General features: G+C 35.5%; 3 protein-coding genes across 3 annotated transcripts; all 3 read right to left on the bottom strand.

Moving 5' to 3' along the window:
- Nucleotides 1-1,097: 1,097 nt before the first annotated feature.
- On the bottom strand, nucleotides 1,098-4,446 carry LOC145907087 (ras-related protein Rab-10-like). Its single transcript, XM_082994522.1, has 6 exons — nucleotides 4,320-4,446; nucleotides 3,628-3,688; nucleotides 2,302-2,440; nucleotides 1,779-1,868; nucleotides 1,529-1,630; nucleotides 1,098-1,184 (listed from the first exon to the last, which is right to left on the bottom strand). The coding sequence occupies exons 1-6, from the start codon at nucleotides 4,444-4,446 to the stop codon at nucleotides 1,098-1,100; spliced, it is 606 nt and encodes a 201-aa protein (XP_082850648.1).
- Nucleotides 4,447-5,736: 1,290 nt separating this feature from the next.
- On the bottom strand, nucleotides 5,737-8,115 carry LOC145905936 (Rieske domain-containing protein-like). The gene is made up of 4 exons (XM_082993265.1): nucleotides 7,863-8,115; nucleotides 7,670-7,788; nucleotides 7,404-7,528; nucleotides 5,737-6,389 (listed from the first exon to the last, which is right to left on the bottom strand). Exons 1-4 carry the CDS (start codon nucleotides 7,985-7,987, stop codon nucleotides 6,294-6,296), a joined length of 465 nt encoding a protein of 154 aa, XP_082849391.1. The 5' UTR covers nucleotides 7,988-8,115; the 3' UTR covers nucleotides 5,737-6,293.
- On the bottom strand, nucleotides 8,016-8,648 carry LOC145905937 (uncharacterized). The gene has a single exon (XM_082993267.1). The coding sequence runs from the start codon at nucleotides 8,563-8,565 to the stop codon at nucleotides 8,131-8,133; it is 435 nt and encodes a 144-aa protein (XP_082849393.1). The 5' UTR covers nucleotides 8,566-8,648; the 3' UTR covers nucleotides 8,016-8,130.
- Nucleotides 8,649-12,704: the final 4,056 nt, after the last annotated feature.

Raw genomic sequence — 12,704 nt, 5'->3', positions numbered from 1 at the left:
TTGACGTTTAGCAGACCACGAAAATGTGGTGCTCAAAAGGGTGGTTGCAAACAAGAACATATAACTATAAACTAGTAACTCGTTCATGTGGATATAGATCATGAGAAATTTGCGTTGATACAAAGTTAAATATTTTCTGCGGATTTAACAAATGTTTAGTACAGGTCGGTACCAATTTAATAGCAGTCTGCAGCTATTAATTGGTTTTAAAAAGTCTCTTAATACCTTGTATGGTTTGTGCATGTTTATGTTAAGTGTTTAAAAAGTGTGTGTTTAGCTATTATGTACGTGGTTGCTGTGGACTCTGTACTTCATTTCGATTCACGCACCCCAATCCAACTGTTTTTATTGAAACAACGAAACTAAAAACACACTGGGGCGGTCAAATCCAAAGCTTTATAAACGACGTTCAAAATGCCCTTGAAGACAAAAAGTAGGAAATAATGCATTCATGGACTTTGATGAGGTGTCTGACAGAACAACACTTTTATTTATTTATTTCCAGTTGCGGTCACCAAGCACGCGAAATTGTATTACTATGCTTCAAACGTTCCTTGTTGCCTTACGGTGGAAATACTATCACGTTCATTACCCTACTTATTTATGTGTTAAATCATCTAGAGAACGCAGTAAAGTTTAAAACAATGGCATGATTGACATGATCGCTCCACTGTACAGGAAAAGGTTGGTTTGAAAATATGAAACATATGACTACAACGATGCGTACCTTATAAATATGTGTTACGAAGATGAATAATTTCACGTTGGCAATTTGGTTGTTCAGTTCTATATGCCAGCATTTACGCCATTGGAATTTAATCTTTGAGTTTTATTGTTTTTGTGAAGGAAAATATTTTCTATAATGACGGTATTGCCAACATAGTTTCGCGTATATTGTTTTTTTGTAAGTTGTTTTAAAACTGGTTGTAGAATTTAAGGTAAATCAACTGTTCTGTTCTTCAACTGGAACAATAAAACCGAAGTGAAACAATTGTTCGCTTGGCACCAAGACATGGGAAACCATATACATGTAATTTATATGGTATAATGAGAAGCGAATATGGCGGGATGAGCTTGGTGAAAATATTTTCCTGTCGTCAGATCTCACAACAAGTTTGGTCTTGACTATTCCTTGCTTCAAGTGGTCGTAGTTCGTCAGAATGACTTATTGTTTCACCGATGTGCTAAAAGATATTCAAGGCTTTAACGAAAAAAGCAAATAAGCTAAGTTTATTGAAATAAACACGTTAAAAAAGTGCTTTTTTATGTCATGAACATAGAACCGGATCCAGAATTGTTCATCAGAAGTATTGTTTTTTTTAAATACAAAAATGAAACTTGGACTGAAAAATTTTATGTAATCAAATCTGTTTTTGCGAGTTTTGTTGTAGGCCTAACAAAAGTGCACTGGGGGGGCGATTGCCCCAAAATCTAACATCCACAACATTTACGTTTTGTCGTTTTCTCTCGCGTTTGCACTTTACCTCATTTATTCCATCAAACTTAAAATAATAATACTTAATATTACGTTTTCTGCAATTGCAGTTACAATGTCCGTGAAAGCATCATCAACATTAATGTTTTCCTTGGCACTAGTTTCTATGAAAAACATTCCATGTTCCCGGGCAAACTGCAAACGGCATAATTTTTTATTTTGTAATTTGTAGTTATTAAAATATTCGTGTTTGGTTTATTTAATGATTCTTCTGATACTGTAACCTTTAAAAGTTTAACCAAAAATACTTTGTTGAGAATTAAAAGCTACTGTGCATTGTTACCTGTTCACCTTTGCTTTTCTCAACTTCTCGTTGGTCTTTTAAGTCGCACTTGTTTCCAATGAGCATCATTTCCACGTTGTCCCCGGAATACTAAAACGAGATACTTGGATGAACTTCGCATATATCCAAAAAGAACTGTTACTACAAGGGGTAAAAATGATCTTATAGTAGCACTTTCAAAAATCTTCTGTGTGTGTCAAAATTGTGAAAAAGTTCATTTTGGCGGTTTTTATTTTAACAATTTGCGGGAATAAATGCATGTGGGTACTACGAATGCGGTAAATTAATATTCATGCGAAATCTATTCATACTGCAGTCTTAGTTGTTGCGCACATTTTATTGTTTTGTTGTTGCAACTTTCAAATGCGCAAGAGCTTCAGGTAAATGGTGCAGCATGTTATAACAAACTTCAAGGCAAGATTTTATGTAAGGGTTTCGAAAATTAAACCTGCTATGCCACAGCTTGCAGTCAAATTAAACAAATTTACCACAAATATAAATCAGTGAAACCCAATACACTTACTCGTTTAAACTTTTGAATCCAATTTTCTACATTTTCAAAAGAAGTGCTCCTTGTGATGTCATAAACAGTTAAAACGCCTTTCGCGCTTCTGTAGTAAGGTATGGGTAAGGATTGATGTCTTTCATGCCCAGCTGTGTCCCTACAGTAGCCAAAACAAAACGGGGTAAGCACTTTTAAAACCACCATTCATAACGCATAATAATCTACGCCAATGGTTTCTTTAGTGGTTTCCAGGAAAAACTTCAGACGTTATGAATGTCCCCAGACAACTTAGAGTGCAAGTGACATGAAAAATTAAACTAAAATAAATTAAACTATAAAAATCTTTTAACAAGTTTTTGGGAAAAAAGTAGTTTGATATGGCCACAGGTTTCTGAGATACAGTTGATAAAAGCTGCGTTTTAACCGTTGCCACCGTAATCGTGCGAAAGCGAGATTATTGTTGCGTGACGTCATACAAGGCACATCAGTCGTGCGAGAGCTGCCAACGAGGCTTATGCATAGGAATGGAAACTGTAAGCTGCAGACAGATGGTCACTGTTTCGACCTAACAGTTTTGTTATAACGAAACTAAACAAGACCTAATTTGTCGAAACCGTGGCCTGTCTGCAGCTTACACAATTCATATTATTGGCTCCACTTTGCTTATTGTAAAACTGGTTTAGTGTAGTTTTTTTAAACAGGAGCACAACTAGTGAACAAGTGCAACAAACGGATATTGATTGTTTGTTTTAACTACAAAAGATTGCGGCTGTTTCGACGTACTAGGTCTTGTTTAGTTTCGTTATAATAAAACTGTCACTGGGACAGGGTACTTTTGTGGTCAAGGCATTTATGATTCCTAACGTCATGCATAAACTTTTCTAAAACACGACAAAGACAAACCGTTATTGTTTATTTATAGCGTCAAATAGAACTTATTAAAGCATTGTCGTTTTGTCCACATCCGGCAAAAGATAAGCAATTAAATTTTGAGGCGGTCATAGCATCACTTTTTCGATATCGACAATATAAGGCGCTTTTCCTATACCAACAAGGCATTTTTTTGACGTGAACGCCTTGTATGACGTCAATTTCGTTGCAGCAAAAACGGTTTACGATGGCATAATGTGACATGTACTTCAAAACTGTGGCTAGATTTTCCGTGGACAAAAAAGTTTTGGAAACACAGGCCTATAATTATAGTTTTTTTTGCAGTAATGATTTAGTTGGGACATTACGAAAAATATATGTGGAGCGTGAGAAAATATTTATCTATTGGCCAAACGTTTTAAACGGACCAATCTGAAAATAAAAAAAATATGGCCATTAAATAAGACAACCCACCAAATCTGAACATTTATTGTTTCGTTGTTGATTATCATCGTCTGCCTCTCATAGTCCACGCCTAAAATAATTGAATTTATTACTGTGTTGTACAGTCTTTTCATTTTATTTAACAATGGCCAACAAATTAACATTGCTGAAAACAATTTCGGTGGGGCGTAAAAGAAATAAGATGTTAATCAAAAAAGCAATTGAACCTATAACTTTATTCTTACAAACCTTAAAAAAGGGCAAAACGATTCACCACGATTGTCTGGGACACTTTATGTATCCCATCAAAACCCATTCCATTTCCAAACAATCTAATTTCGTTTACACACCGAAATGGTATTGACCAATTTTTTCCATACAAATCCTACTAATATGTTGACTGGATTCAGAACAGGGCTTGTTGTTTAAGAATTATAGAAATCTCTCGGTTTTAAAGCAAACAATAATATCCATGGTTCCCTTTATCCATGCTGGTCCCCATTGGATATACATATAATCTCGTATTACTGCATGCAGGCGCAATTAAATCCCACTTCAATTACATCAAATTTTAGTCTATGTGGGAAAAATACTGTAGGATCCTCAATGAACATCTTATGTTCATTTGAAAACGCGTAGGCAATGGTCATTCGGTTTTGGTCTTTTTGGGAGTCTTTGGTATAAAGAAGGTGCAAAGATCAGCGTGTATATACTTCACTTACCAATCGTGGCCTTGCAGTTTGTTGAAAACTGTTTTCGGGTAAATCTCCTGATCACAGAGGTTTTGCCCACATTAGAATCACCAATTGTGATTAGTTTACACTGCCAATCAAAGTTTTCCCTGTTCATTTCACTTTTTTACTGCTTCAGTCAGAGTAGCAATACAAAAAGTGGTTTATAGTTTCGAGAAACGCAAAATAAATTGATGAAACTATACCAACTATACTTCAAAAACAAAACAAATCAGTAACTGCTTTCTGGTAGGTGACTTGACCAACATGTCAGTCAAACTGAACATAGCTAAAAAAGACCTGTTTAAAAATACAAATTGTCGCTGCATCTATTTGGTAAACTTCACCCGCCATTAAAAGCTAAGATGTACTGATAACGCGTTTGTTTTTCTGTGAAGGTTTGTCGATTGGTTCTTGTTAGCAGGTTAATAATTAACTGAGGTCCCTATCCACAGCTAAATCATGGTCTTTCAACTACAAATAGGTGCATAAGTAAATGTTTGCCAAAACGCAGAACGTGAATTCATTCAAGAAACATCAACTAGCAGATTGCGTAAGCATGGCATTACTTCTGCGTTGTCTGATTACGGTGGTGGAGATCCTCTACGCATGTGAAGGTCGCCTGACAAGTTGTGCGTTTGCGCACCAGTGTACCTTGGCCACAATATACCCCGTGCTCAGTTGGTAGAGCGTTGGGCCCGGTTAGCCCAGAGTCGTGAGTTCAAACCTCACCGGGAGCTTGATTTTTCAGATCTCGCTCCGACTTGTCGGGAAAAGTGGCTGATCCAGCTTGGCTGCGAAGCCTGTGAACCTTACTAGCAGATTGCTTTCATGCGAAACATGGGATTCATTTTGTTTGATAGTTCGACTTTTGATGATTGTTTGTTCTACAATTTGTGTATTATTTATGGAAGAGTTAATAAAATTGTGGTAATATTTAAAAATAAAAGTACCCTTTTTAGGCCTACATAGAGGTTTATTTTTTGTTACGTATGTCCTTTAGTTGTTACGTATGTCCATAGAGGTTTGTTTTTTGTTACGTATGTCCTTTAGTATCTACGGAAACGTTCTGTGAACCGATTTAGCGTTTTTTGATGCGTTTGCTTTGGCCAGCACGACCGAATGGCTATCAAATGTCTGTTGTTGCCATCCTTCCAGTGCAACTGGAACAATTATGGTTTTATCAGTGCCCATTCCATTTTATTACCATGATTATCGTTCATGTGTGAATTTTTCATGCTAAAATAAAAATGACTTGATTTGGATTAAGCACAGTCATGATAAGTACGCATAAAACCTACTCAGTACATTATGTTAGTAGTTTTCAGTCCTCACACGAAGATTGACATAAGATAACAACATGAAACAACCCACACAGCTGTGATTTTTTATTGCACATTTGTTCTGATATTAACAATACCTATTTCTTTCCACAAACACAATTATAAAAAGAGTATATTGCACATACAAAATCTACAAACCCAATTCCACAATGCAACATTATTAAATCAAACAAATCACAAACTTTGAAAAATCACCTTCATAGTTCACAAAATACAGTGAAGACACCACAACATATAAAAAATAAAGTAATACTGGCAAGATGTGTATCGTAAATTTGTACCGCGTAAAAACTAGCAATCTAAAAAATATTTCTCAACCAGTGCGAGTAATCCTATGGGCTACACTAGCCTAAAAGTGTTTTTAAAAAGTTAGGTTTTAGTGTGTTTTACCCATTTAATGTTGCTGCTATGACATGTGCAACATCTTATGAAATTTTGTTCAGAGAAGCAGTGCTGCACTAAGTATTGGGTAAAACTCATGTTTGTTCATTTACTAATAGGGTCAAGATTTAGGAAATACAACCCAAGTACATATATGAAAAAAAAATTTTTTGTGCCGTTGAAGTTCCCAAATAGGTAAATAATAGGAGCCATTGAAAACTTAATGGTACTCGGGGTTAAGTTAATCAATATCTGTTTCATATGGGTGTATGGATAACTCTGTTTCATGAAAAATATAAACATACCCGTTTTCAACTTTCACAGAATGTGTCTGTGCCTGAGGATAAAAAAAAATACTGTTAGTTTTTATCAGCATATGCCTCACACAACTAATGCTAATGCAGGATGGCTGGAAAAATGGAAATCCTGGAATTTACATAATTTTATACATGGATTTTTTTAGACTAGGACTGACATATACAAACTCCAGCCCGGGACCAAATCTGGCCTGTATGGTCTTTTGATCTGACTCAGAATTAATACAAAACATGTTGCTTAACATGTGCACTACATGTCTCCTTTATGAGTGGAACATTGACCTGACTGTTAAATTTTTGATAATTTCTGGCACATGAAACGAAAAGTTTACCCTCCCCTGGTGTTCTCAATGTTTTTGAGCAAACCCTTTGTGATTATATCACAGGAATCACAGATTTTTTTGAGATTTAAGTCCGTGTGCATGTTACAATATGTTTATGTTGCCACATAACTAGGCTGTAACCATAGGCGCCGAACACGGGTATGCCGGGTATGCCTCGCATACCCGGACGAAAATCTCGGGTTTGCCGCATACCCGAAAATCTGACAAACGTTCGTCGTGCTGCTGTTTTGGAGTTTCTCTTTGTCGTTTGAAAAAGGCCCTTTGTTTAATGTTCAATGCGGTCTTACCGCAAATAAACATGCGTTCTTTTGGAAAAGTACTTTGCGCTGCGTGAAGTTCGTAAACTACAAGCCTTAACATAGTCTCACGTCCCACCCTTTTTTATCGCCAAGAAAGATATTTTGCATTTTATGACGTCATAAAATGACGCAATATAATTTGGCATACCCGACAAAATTTTAAAGTCGGCGCCTATGGCTGTAACATGCTATGAAAATTTGCACCCTCCCGTAAAACTCATTTCATACAAAAACACTTTTAGATGAAAAATCTGGGCATGCACATTTCATGGAAACAAGCACATTTTCTAAGATCTTACTCTTAATTTTAAGTAAACAAGTTTAGAAATCAGCACAATATCACCCCCCTGTTATAACCAATACACACACTATGTATATGTCTGTATCTTACTTTGATTCCTTGTGGAGATGATCCTGTAGTTAAATTATAAGCATACAAATGCCATGGACACATAGCATGTGGTACAGGCATATCCAGTAGCTCTTCCAAATCAACAATTACATCTAATGGGCCACCTAAATAAGTTACATTATTAGTTTAATGGGCTCAGTCCAACCTATACAACAGACAATAATAGATTGGTTAAAGCTGGAAAATTTGTTTGGTTTTATAACTTGCAATGATGTAATAGCAAAGTCTAAACAAATAAAAAATACCCATATGAGGACACACTGCATTAATAGCATAGAACTTTCCGTGAACACAATATAATGCAACATCAAACTTTTTTCCAGCTGATGAATACACTCTTTTACAGGGCTTAATAGAAAGTTTGCTGAAAAAAAAATAATGCACTTATTATTAGAATAAATACAAACTATTATATTTTTGAACAAATAAACTATTTACTTTTTTGAACCAATTTGTCTCCATTGCTTGACACCATCGTTCTCCTCCACATTAGGGTCGGCGACACTTGCTGACGTTGATGAACCATCATACAGTGACGCAAGAAATGTTGAAATTGAAGCCATATTTTTATAGCAAAGCTTTAACTAATTGCTAGATCACAAACAATACAAGTTACACATTGGTTCCATGAATGTTTAAATTTGACATAGAAATTTTAATTTAGTCAGACCAAAATAAACAGCACATAGAATTACACATTTAGTATTTATTTAAGAACAGGTTCATGTAGTTCTTTGTCTGGGTGTAGAAATACATACATTGATGCAACAGGCAACACAAACACTAATAGCAATGATTTTACAGTTGCTCTACCAAATTGAAAAGTCTCTTTTAAATGATACACCGACTTGGCTTTGTTGAAATGGACAAATGCCTTATCAGTAAGATGCACATTGAAGTATTTCTCATTTACTGGGTGGTATTTCTTCATCCAATATTCTCGCCTAAGACGACCACGAATTTCTTGGCGCTGCTGGTGAGCTTTTAATTCATCTGGGGTGATTTTGGTCCAATTGTTTGGATCAATAGTTGGTGGCATTGTTGAAATTAGGCTGGGTCTGAAGTCCAAACGGGGACGGAAGTCATACCACTTTCGCTGCTTGACCTTCTTAAGAACCTCACCATCTGTAGATTCCATCATGGTTAAACAAGGTTTTTAGTTTCAAAATGAAATCATCTACACAACATAAAATACAACACATTGGCCTACCAAAATATGGATCATTAAAGTAAATGTAAAGCAAAAGCACCACATCGAACTCGGCATGCAATACGTTAAAGCTTACATAATGTAGTCAAGTTACTATGCGACCTTAAAACTTTTCTATGCGGAAAATACTACTACGTCGGGTCACAAAGTTTTTTCCAAACAGGACCCACATATAAGTATGTGCAAAACAAAAATCTATGCGAATTTAATGATTAGGCGTAAACAGGGCCACTGGGCCACCACCTGTTATTTTTGTTTATAAATTTGAGTTAAAATAAATATATATTTCAATAAAAATATATATCGCACAGATTTCTATGTTATATAGCAGTGTTTCTCAAACTTTTTCCAATCAAGTACCGCTCATTTGTTTTTTAATACACTGCGTACCACCGTATTACTATACCATAACTGTTATGACATATCACCAATGAATAACAATTTAGCCAATATCACCAGTTGCTTGGATTTCTTTATTGTGCATTTGTGACGCAATAGTATCATCGTGAAATTGTTGCACAGTTGAATACACGATGTCAGAATTACTTCAACAGTGCAACGATTTCACGTTGATACTTTTGCGTCCCAAATGCACGATAAAGAAAACCGACATCATGTGTTTGCAGCGGTTTTGGCTTCTGCAAAGTGCGGCAAATTGTATAGAGTAGACTAAATCGCGTACCACAGTTTGAGAACCACTGTTATATAGGCTTATATGTGGATCAAGTTTGGAAGAAACTTTGTGACCCGGTGTAAAAGTATCTTCCTTTCTATGCAACTTAAAAATGTACATTGCATTTGCCTGTAATTTGCGGATTGTATGCAAATCAAGGAATCTAAGGAACTTGTTTCTGATTTAAGGAAATTAGGAAAACAAGTAAACGAGTGGTGCACAATTTTTTTCAGTTATGATTTGGTAAGGACAATTAGCTTGTTATTTATGACCGAAGTTGAATTTAAAATGTAGTTTTTGCAGTACCGTATTTTACGGACCATAAAGCGCACCTGATTATAAGGCGCACTGTCAATAAATTGCTTTGATTAGTTTTTTGTTCATACATAAGGCGCACCGGGCTACAGAACGCAACGTATTTTAAGGAGTATGGGTTACCGTATAAAGCTCATTAAACAAAAACTTGTTACGTAGTAAATGTAAGCAAGTCACAACAGTATGAATATCACAGTTGCTAGTTGCTTTTACCGTAGTTTATTGTGTAAGACGGTGGTTTATTTATAATAGTTTCGGGACTGGTTTTGAGTGTAGGCAATAAAGCACTACTTGATCCATACATTAGGCGCACCGGCTTATAAGGCGCACGATCAATTTATGAGGAAAAAAAGGATTTAAGTTGCGCCTTATGGTCCGTAAAATACCGGTAATTTAATTTGGGAATTTTGAGTCACATATATTGGAAAGTTTAACTTAAACAAACTTTAATGCCGTGAATGTTCTGCAAGGTCACATTATTCATTTCTAAATTTTTTAATCTGTTGTAAATCGCTATTAAAACATATTTTGACAGCCATTTTATTGTCGATTATACCAAGTGTATCAGCCTGTGTCAAGTGTATCAGCCAGACATGCGAACGATGAGACCAACCTTTTTTTCGAACGTTCAGAATGTGCCCCGAAAACGCATTTGGAATATTATTGGTTCAAAGGGTTCAAGTGTTGCGAGCACCAATTCGGATGGCCCCGAAGTATGCGGATCACGTTATAAAGGCTATTTGCGTCCTGCACAACCTTTTGCGCATTGTAAAAGGTGTAGAATCTGTCCATGGTGAAACTGATGATTATTCGTGGCGAAGTTTTGTCAGCAAAAACACTTTGATGCGGGTATATCATTTCGCGGTATAACATCATGTTTAATTCAGGGATTACTATTTTCATCAATTCTCGTGTTATAGAAGTACCGTAGTATGGGCGTTTCTATGGTAATTCTTGACGATCATTAATAATCCACCTTTCCCCGATGGAAGAACGCATTGTAAAAGGTGTAGAATCTGTCCATGGTGAAACTGATGATTATTCGTGGCGAAGTTTTGTCAGCAAAAACTCTTTGTTGCGGGTATATCATTTAGCGGCCGAAGTTTGCACATAGTGTTCGTGACAACTTTCGCGACTATTTCAACAGTGAAGCTGGCAGCTTGCCGTGGCAAAATGACTACGTTTTTCGTGTCAACTAGTTTTCGATTTCAATAAAACAGTGCAATTTTATTAAAATGGTGGAAATATATGACATAACACAGTGCCTGGGAAATAGAGAAATATACAGTTCAACAATAAAACACTGCCCAAAATGTATTAAAAGTAAATTGAAGAAATCGAACAGTGGCATGTAAACATTGAAACAGGCAGCTTGTGGCGAAATGACTACGTTTTTCATGTTACGTTTACTAGTTACTTCTGGAAAATTTAATTTCCAGAAAACATTGCAAATGTATTTGAAGTAAATACGACAAAACACAGTGCCTGAAAAAAACAGTTTAATAATAAAACACTGTACAAAATATATTAAAAGCAAATTGAAGAAATCGCATATAGTGACTGGCATCAAGAAGTGCGTCAAAATATAAGTGCGTTAATATAGAAATATGCATGAGGCAGTATGATATAAGACAATCGCATTAACACTGAAATAAACATCAGGTACGTTTAAACACAATTGCACTAACACAGCAATAAACATGAAGAAGTACGTTACCACACAATTACATTATTACACGAAGAAAATACATGAAACGACTAGAGCTCTTGTGCATCATAAACTAATTGCAAAAGTTGTAGTTGCAAACTATTTCGCTTTTTTCTCGGTACCTTTTTTTTTAGAGCCAAACTTAGACAGCTGCAAAATCTGTCAGTTTCGTCTAAAAAAACAAATCAGCTGTTAAAACACTAAACCTATTAACGAACTCCAAATGCCTATGCCAACTTTATGTATTTTAACAAATAAAGTGAACAATACTAAACATCACAAACAACATAAATGGTCATACTGCAAGATAAATATTGTTTAACACTGTTTGTTGTTTTTTGAGACTTTTAGGTAGAAGGAAATCAATAATTTATGTTTTGTGTATTCCAGTTAAATTTAGTGCGTATTTGGAGGCCGCTGTATTTCTTTTATACTTGAAACATTGCTCTGTATATAAGAAGAAGTGACCATAATGCTGATTAATAAACATTACGATTTATCAACAAGACTTTCAAAGTTATCTGAAATAATATCACGCCGCAAATGAATGAGTTTAATATTTCTATTTACCGTTACATTTTTATTACAGAACGCAATTAAATGGTCCCAAACTATGTAGACCGACGAGAGTAAGAATATATCAGTGACGGTATGAAAAGAAACTGATGTTTCCTTGTATTTTTAGAAATACTAATGGGCCTTTTTACCCTATACCTTACAATTTTTTTCTAACTTGGTTAAAGGCACTAACAAAAAACATAACAGGTAAGCTTGGTGTCCACCTGTTGTCGTTTTTAAAAAGATCAAGGCTTATTTAATCGCACACTCAACGCCACAGCATAAAAAACGCACTGCCAGACAAGGATATAGCAGCCGCAGAAAAGACAGTTAAAAGAGCTACAATAAGCGGAGTCACGAATTGCCGAGCTCAGCAGACAGCTTAGTCATATTCCTCAATGACAAGACAATGTTCGAAACAAGTTGCATTTATTTGCAGCAATCTTTTCACCAACTGTGACATGTCAATATAATATCACCACAGTCCGTTTAAAACAATTATTTTACCTTTTTGCCCTATTACTTTGTTTCTTATTTTTATAAATAACACCATTGTGGACTGTGAATCACAATTCTTATTGACTAAATTTTTGCGTTTGGTTGTAGGCTACTATTATTCGATATTTCCTCATTTCTGGTGAAGTTGTGAACTACAAAAAAAACTTTTGTGAATAACATCGCAAAAGATGTTACGGTCGATTTGACCGTTTATAAATTTTTTTATCTGGCAATCTTGCAACATCTGCGATATATGATCACATCATCAAAACTTGCATTGTTCAAGGCGCAATCTCCAGCTGATCCCAAACCACCTTC

Source organism: Ascidia mentula, chromosome 6 (genome assembly GCF_947561715.1).
Source record: "Ascidia mentula chromosome 6, kaAscMent1.1, whole genome shotgun sequence".
In the NCBI taxonomy this organism is placed as follows: domain Eukaryota; kingdom Metazoa; phylum Chordata; class Ascidiacea; order Phlebobranchia; family Ascidiidae; genus Ascidia; species Ascidia mentula.
The sequence above is the reverse complement of the archived record's forward strand: the minus strand, read 5'-3'. Positions and strand labels throughout refer to the sequence as shown.

Bases quoted from the DNA above. Each gene is read 5' to 3' on its own strand.
- LOC145907087 (XM_082994522.1), bottom strand. From the start codon at position 4,446: ATGAACAGGGAAAACTTTGATTGGCAGTGTAAACTAATCACAATTGGT. The intron at 3,689-4,319 runs GTAAGTGAAGTA...CAATTATTTTAG, and splicing joins AAACTGCAAGGCCACGATTG to GCGTGGACTATGAGAGGCAG. The intron at 1,631-1,778 runs GTAACAATGCAC...TGCCGTTTGCAG, and splicing joins AGAAAAGCAAAGGTGAACAG to TTTGCCCGGGAACATGGAAT.
- LOC145905936 (XM_082993265.1), bottom strand. From the start codon at position 7,987: ATGGCTTCAATTTCAACATTTCTTGCGTCACTGTATGATGGTTCATCA. The intron at 7,789-7,862 runs GTAAATAGTTTA...TTTTTTTTTCAG, and splicing joins AGACAAATTGGTTCAAAAAA to CAAACTTTCTATTAAGCCCT. The intron at 6,390-7,403 runs GTAAGATACAGA...TTTTATCCTCAG, and splicing joins CATCTCCACAAGGAATCAAA to GCACAGACACATTCTGTGAA.
- LOC145905937 (XM_082993267.1), bottom strand. From the start codon at position 8,565: ATGATGGAATCTACAGATGGTGAGGTTCTTAAGAAGGTCAAGCAGCGA.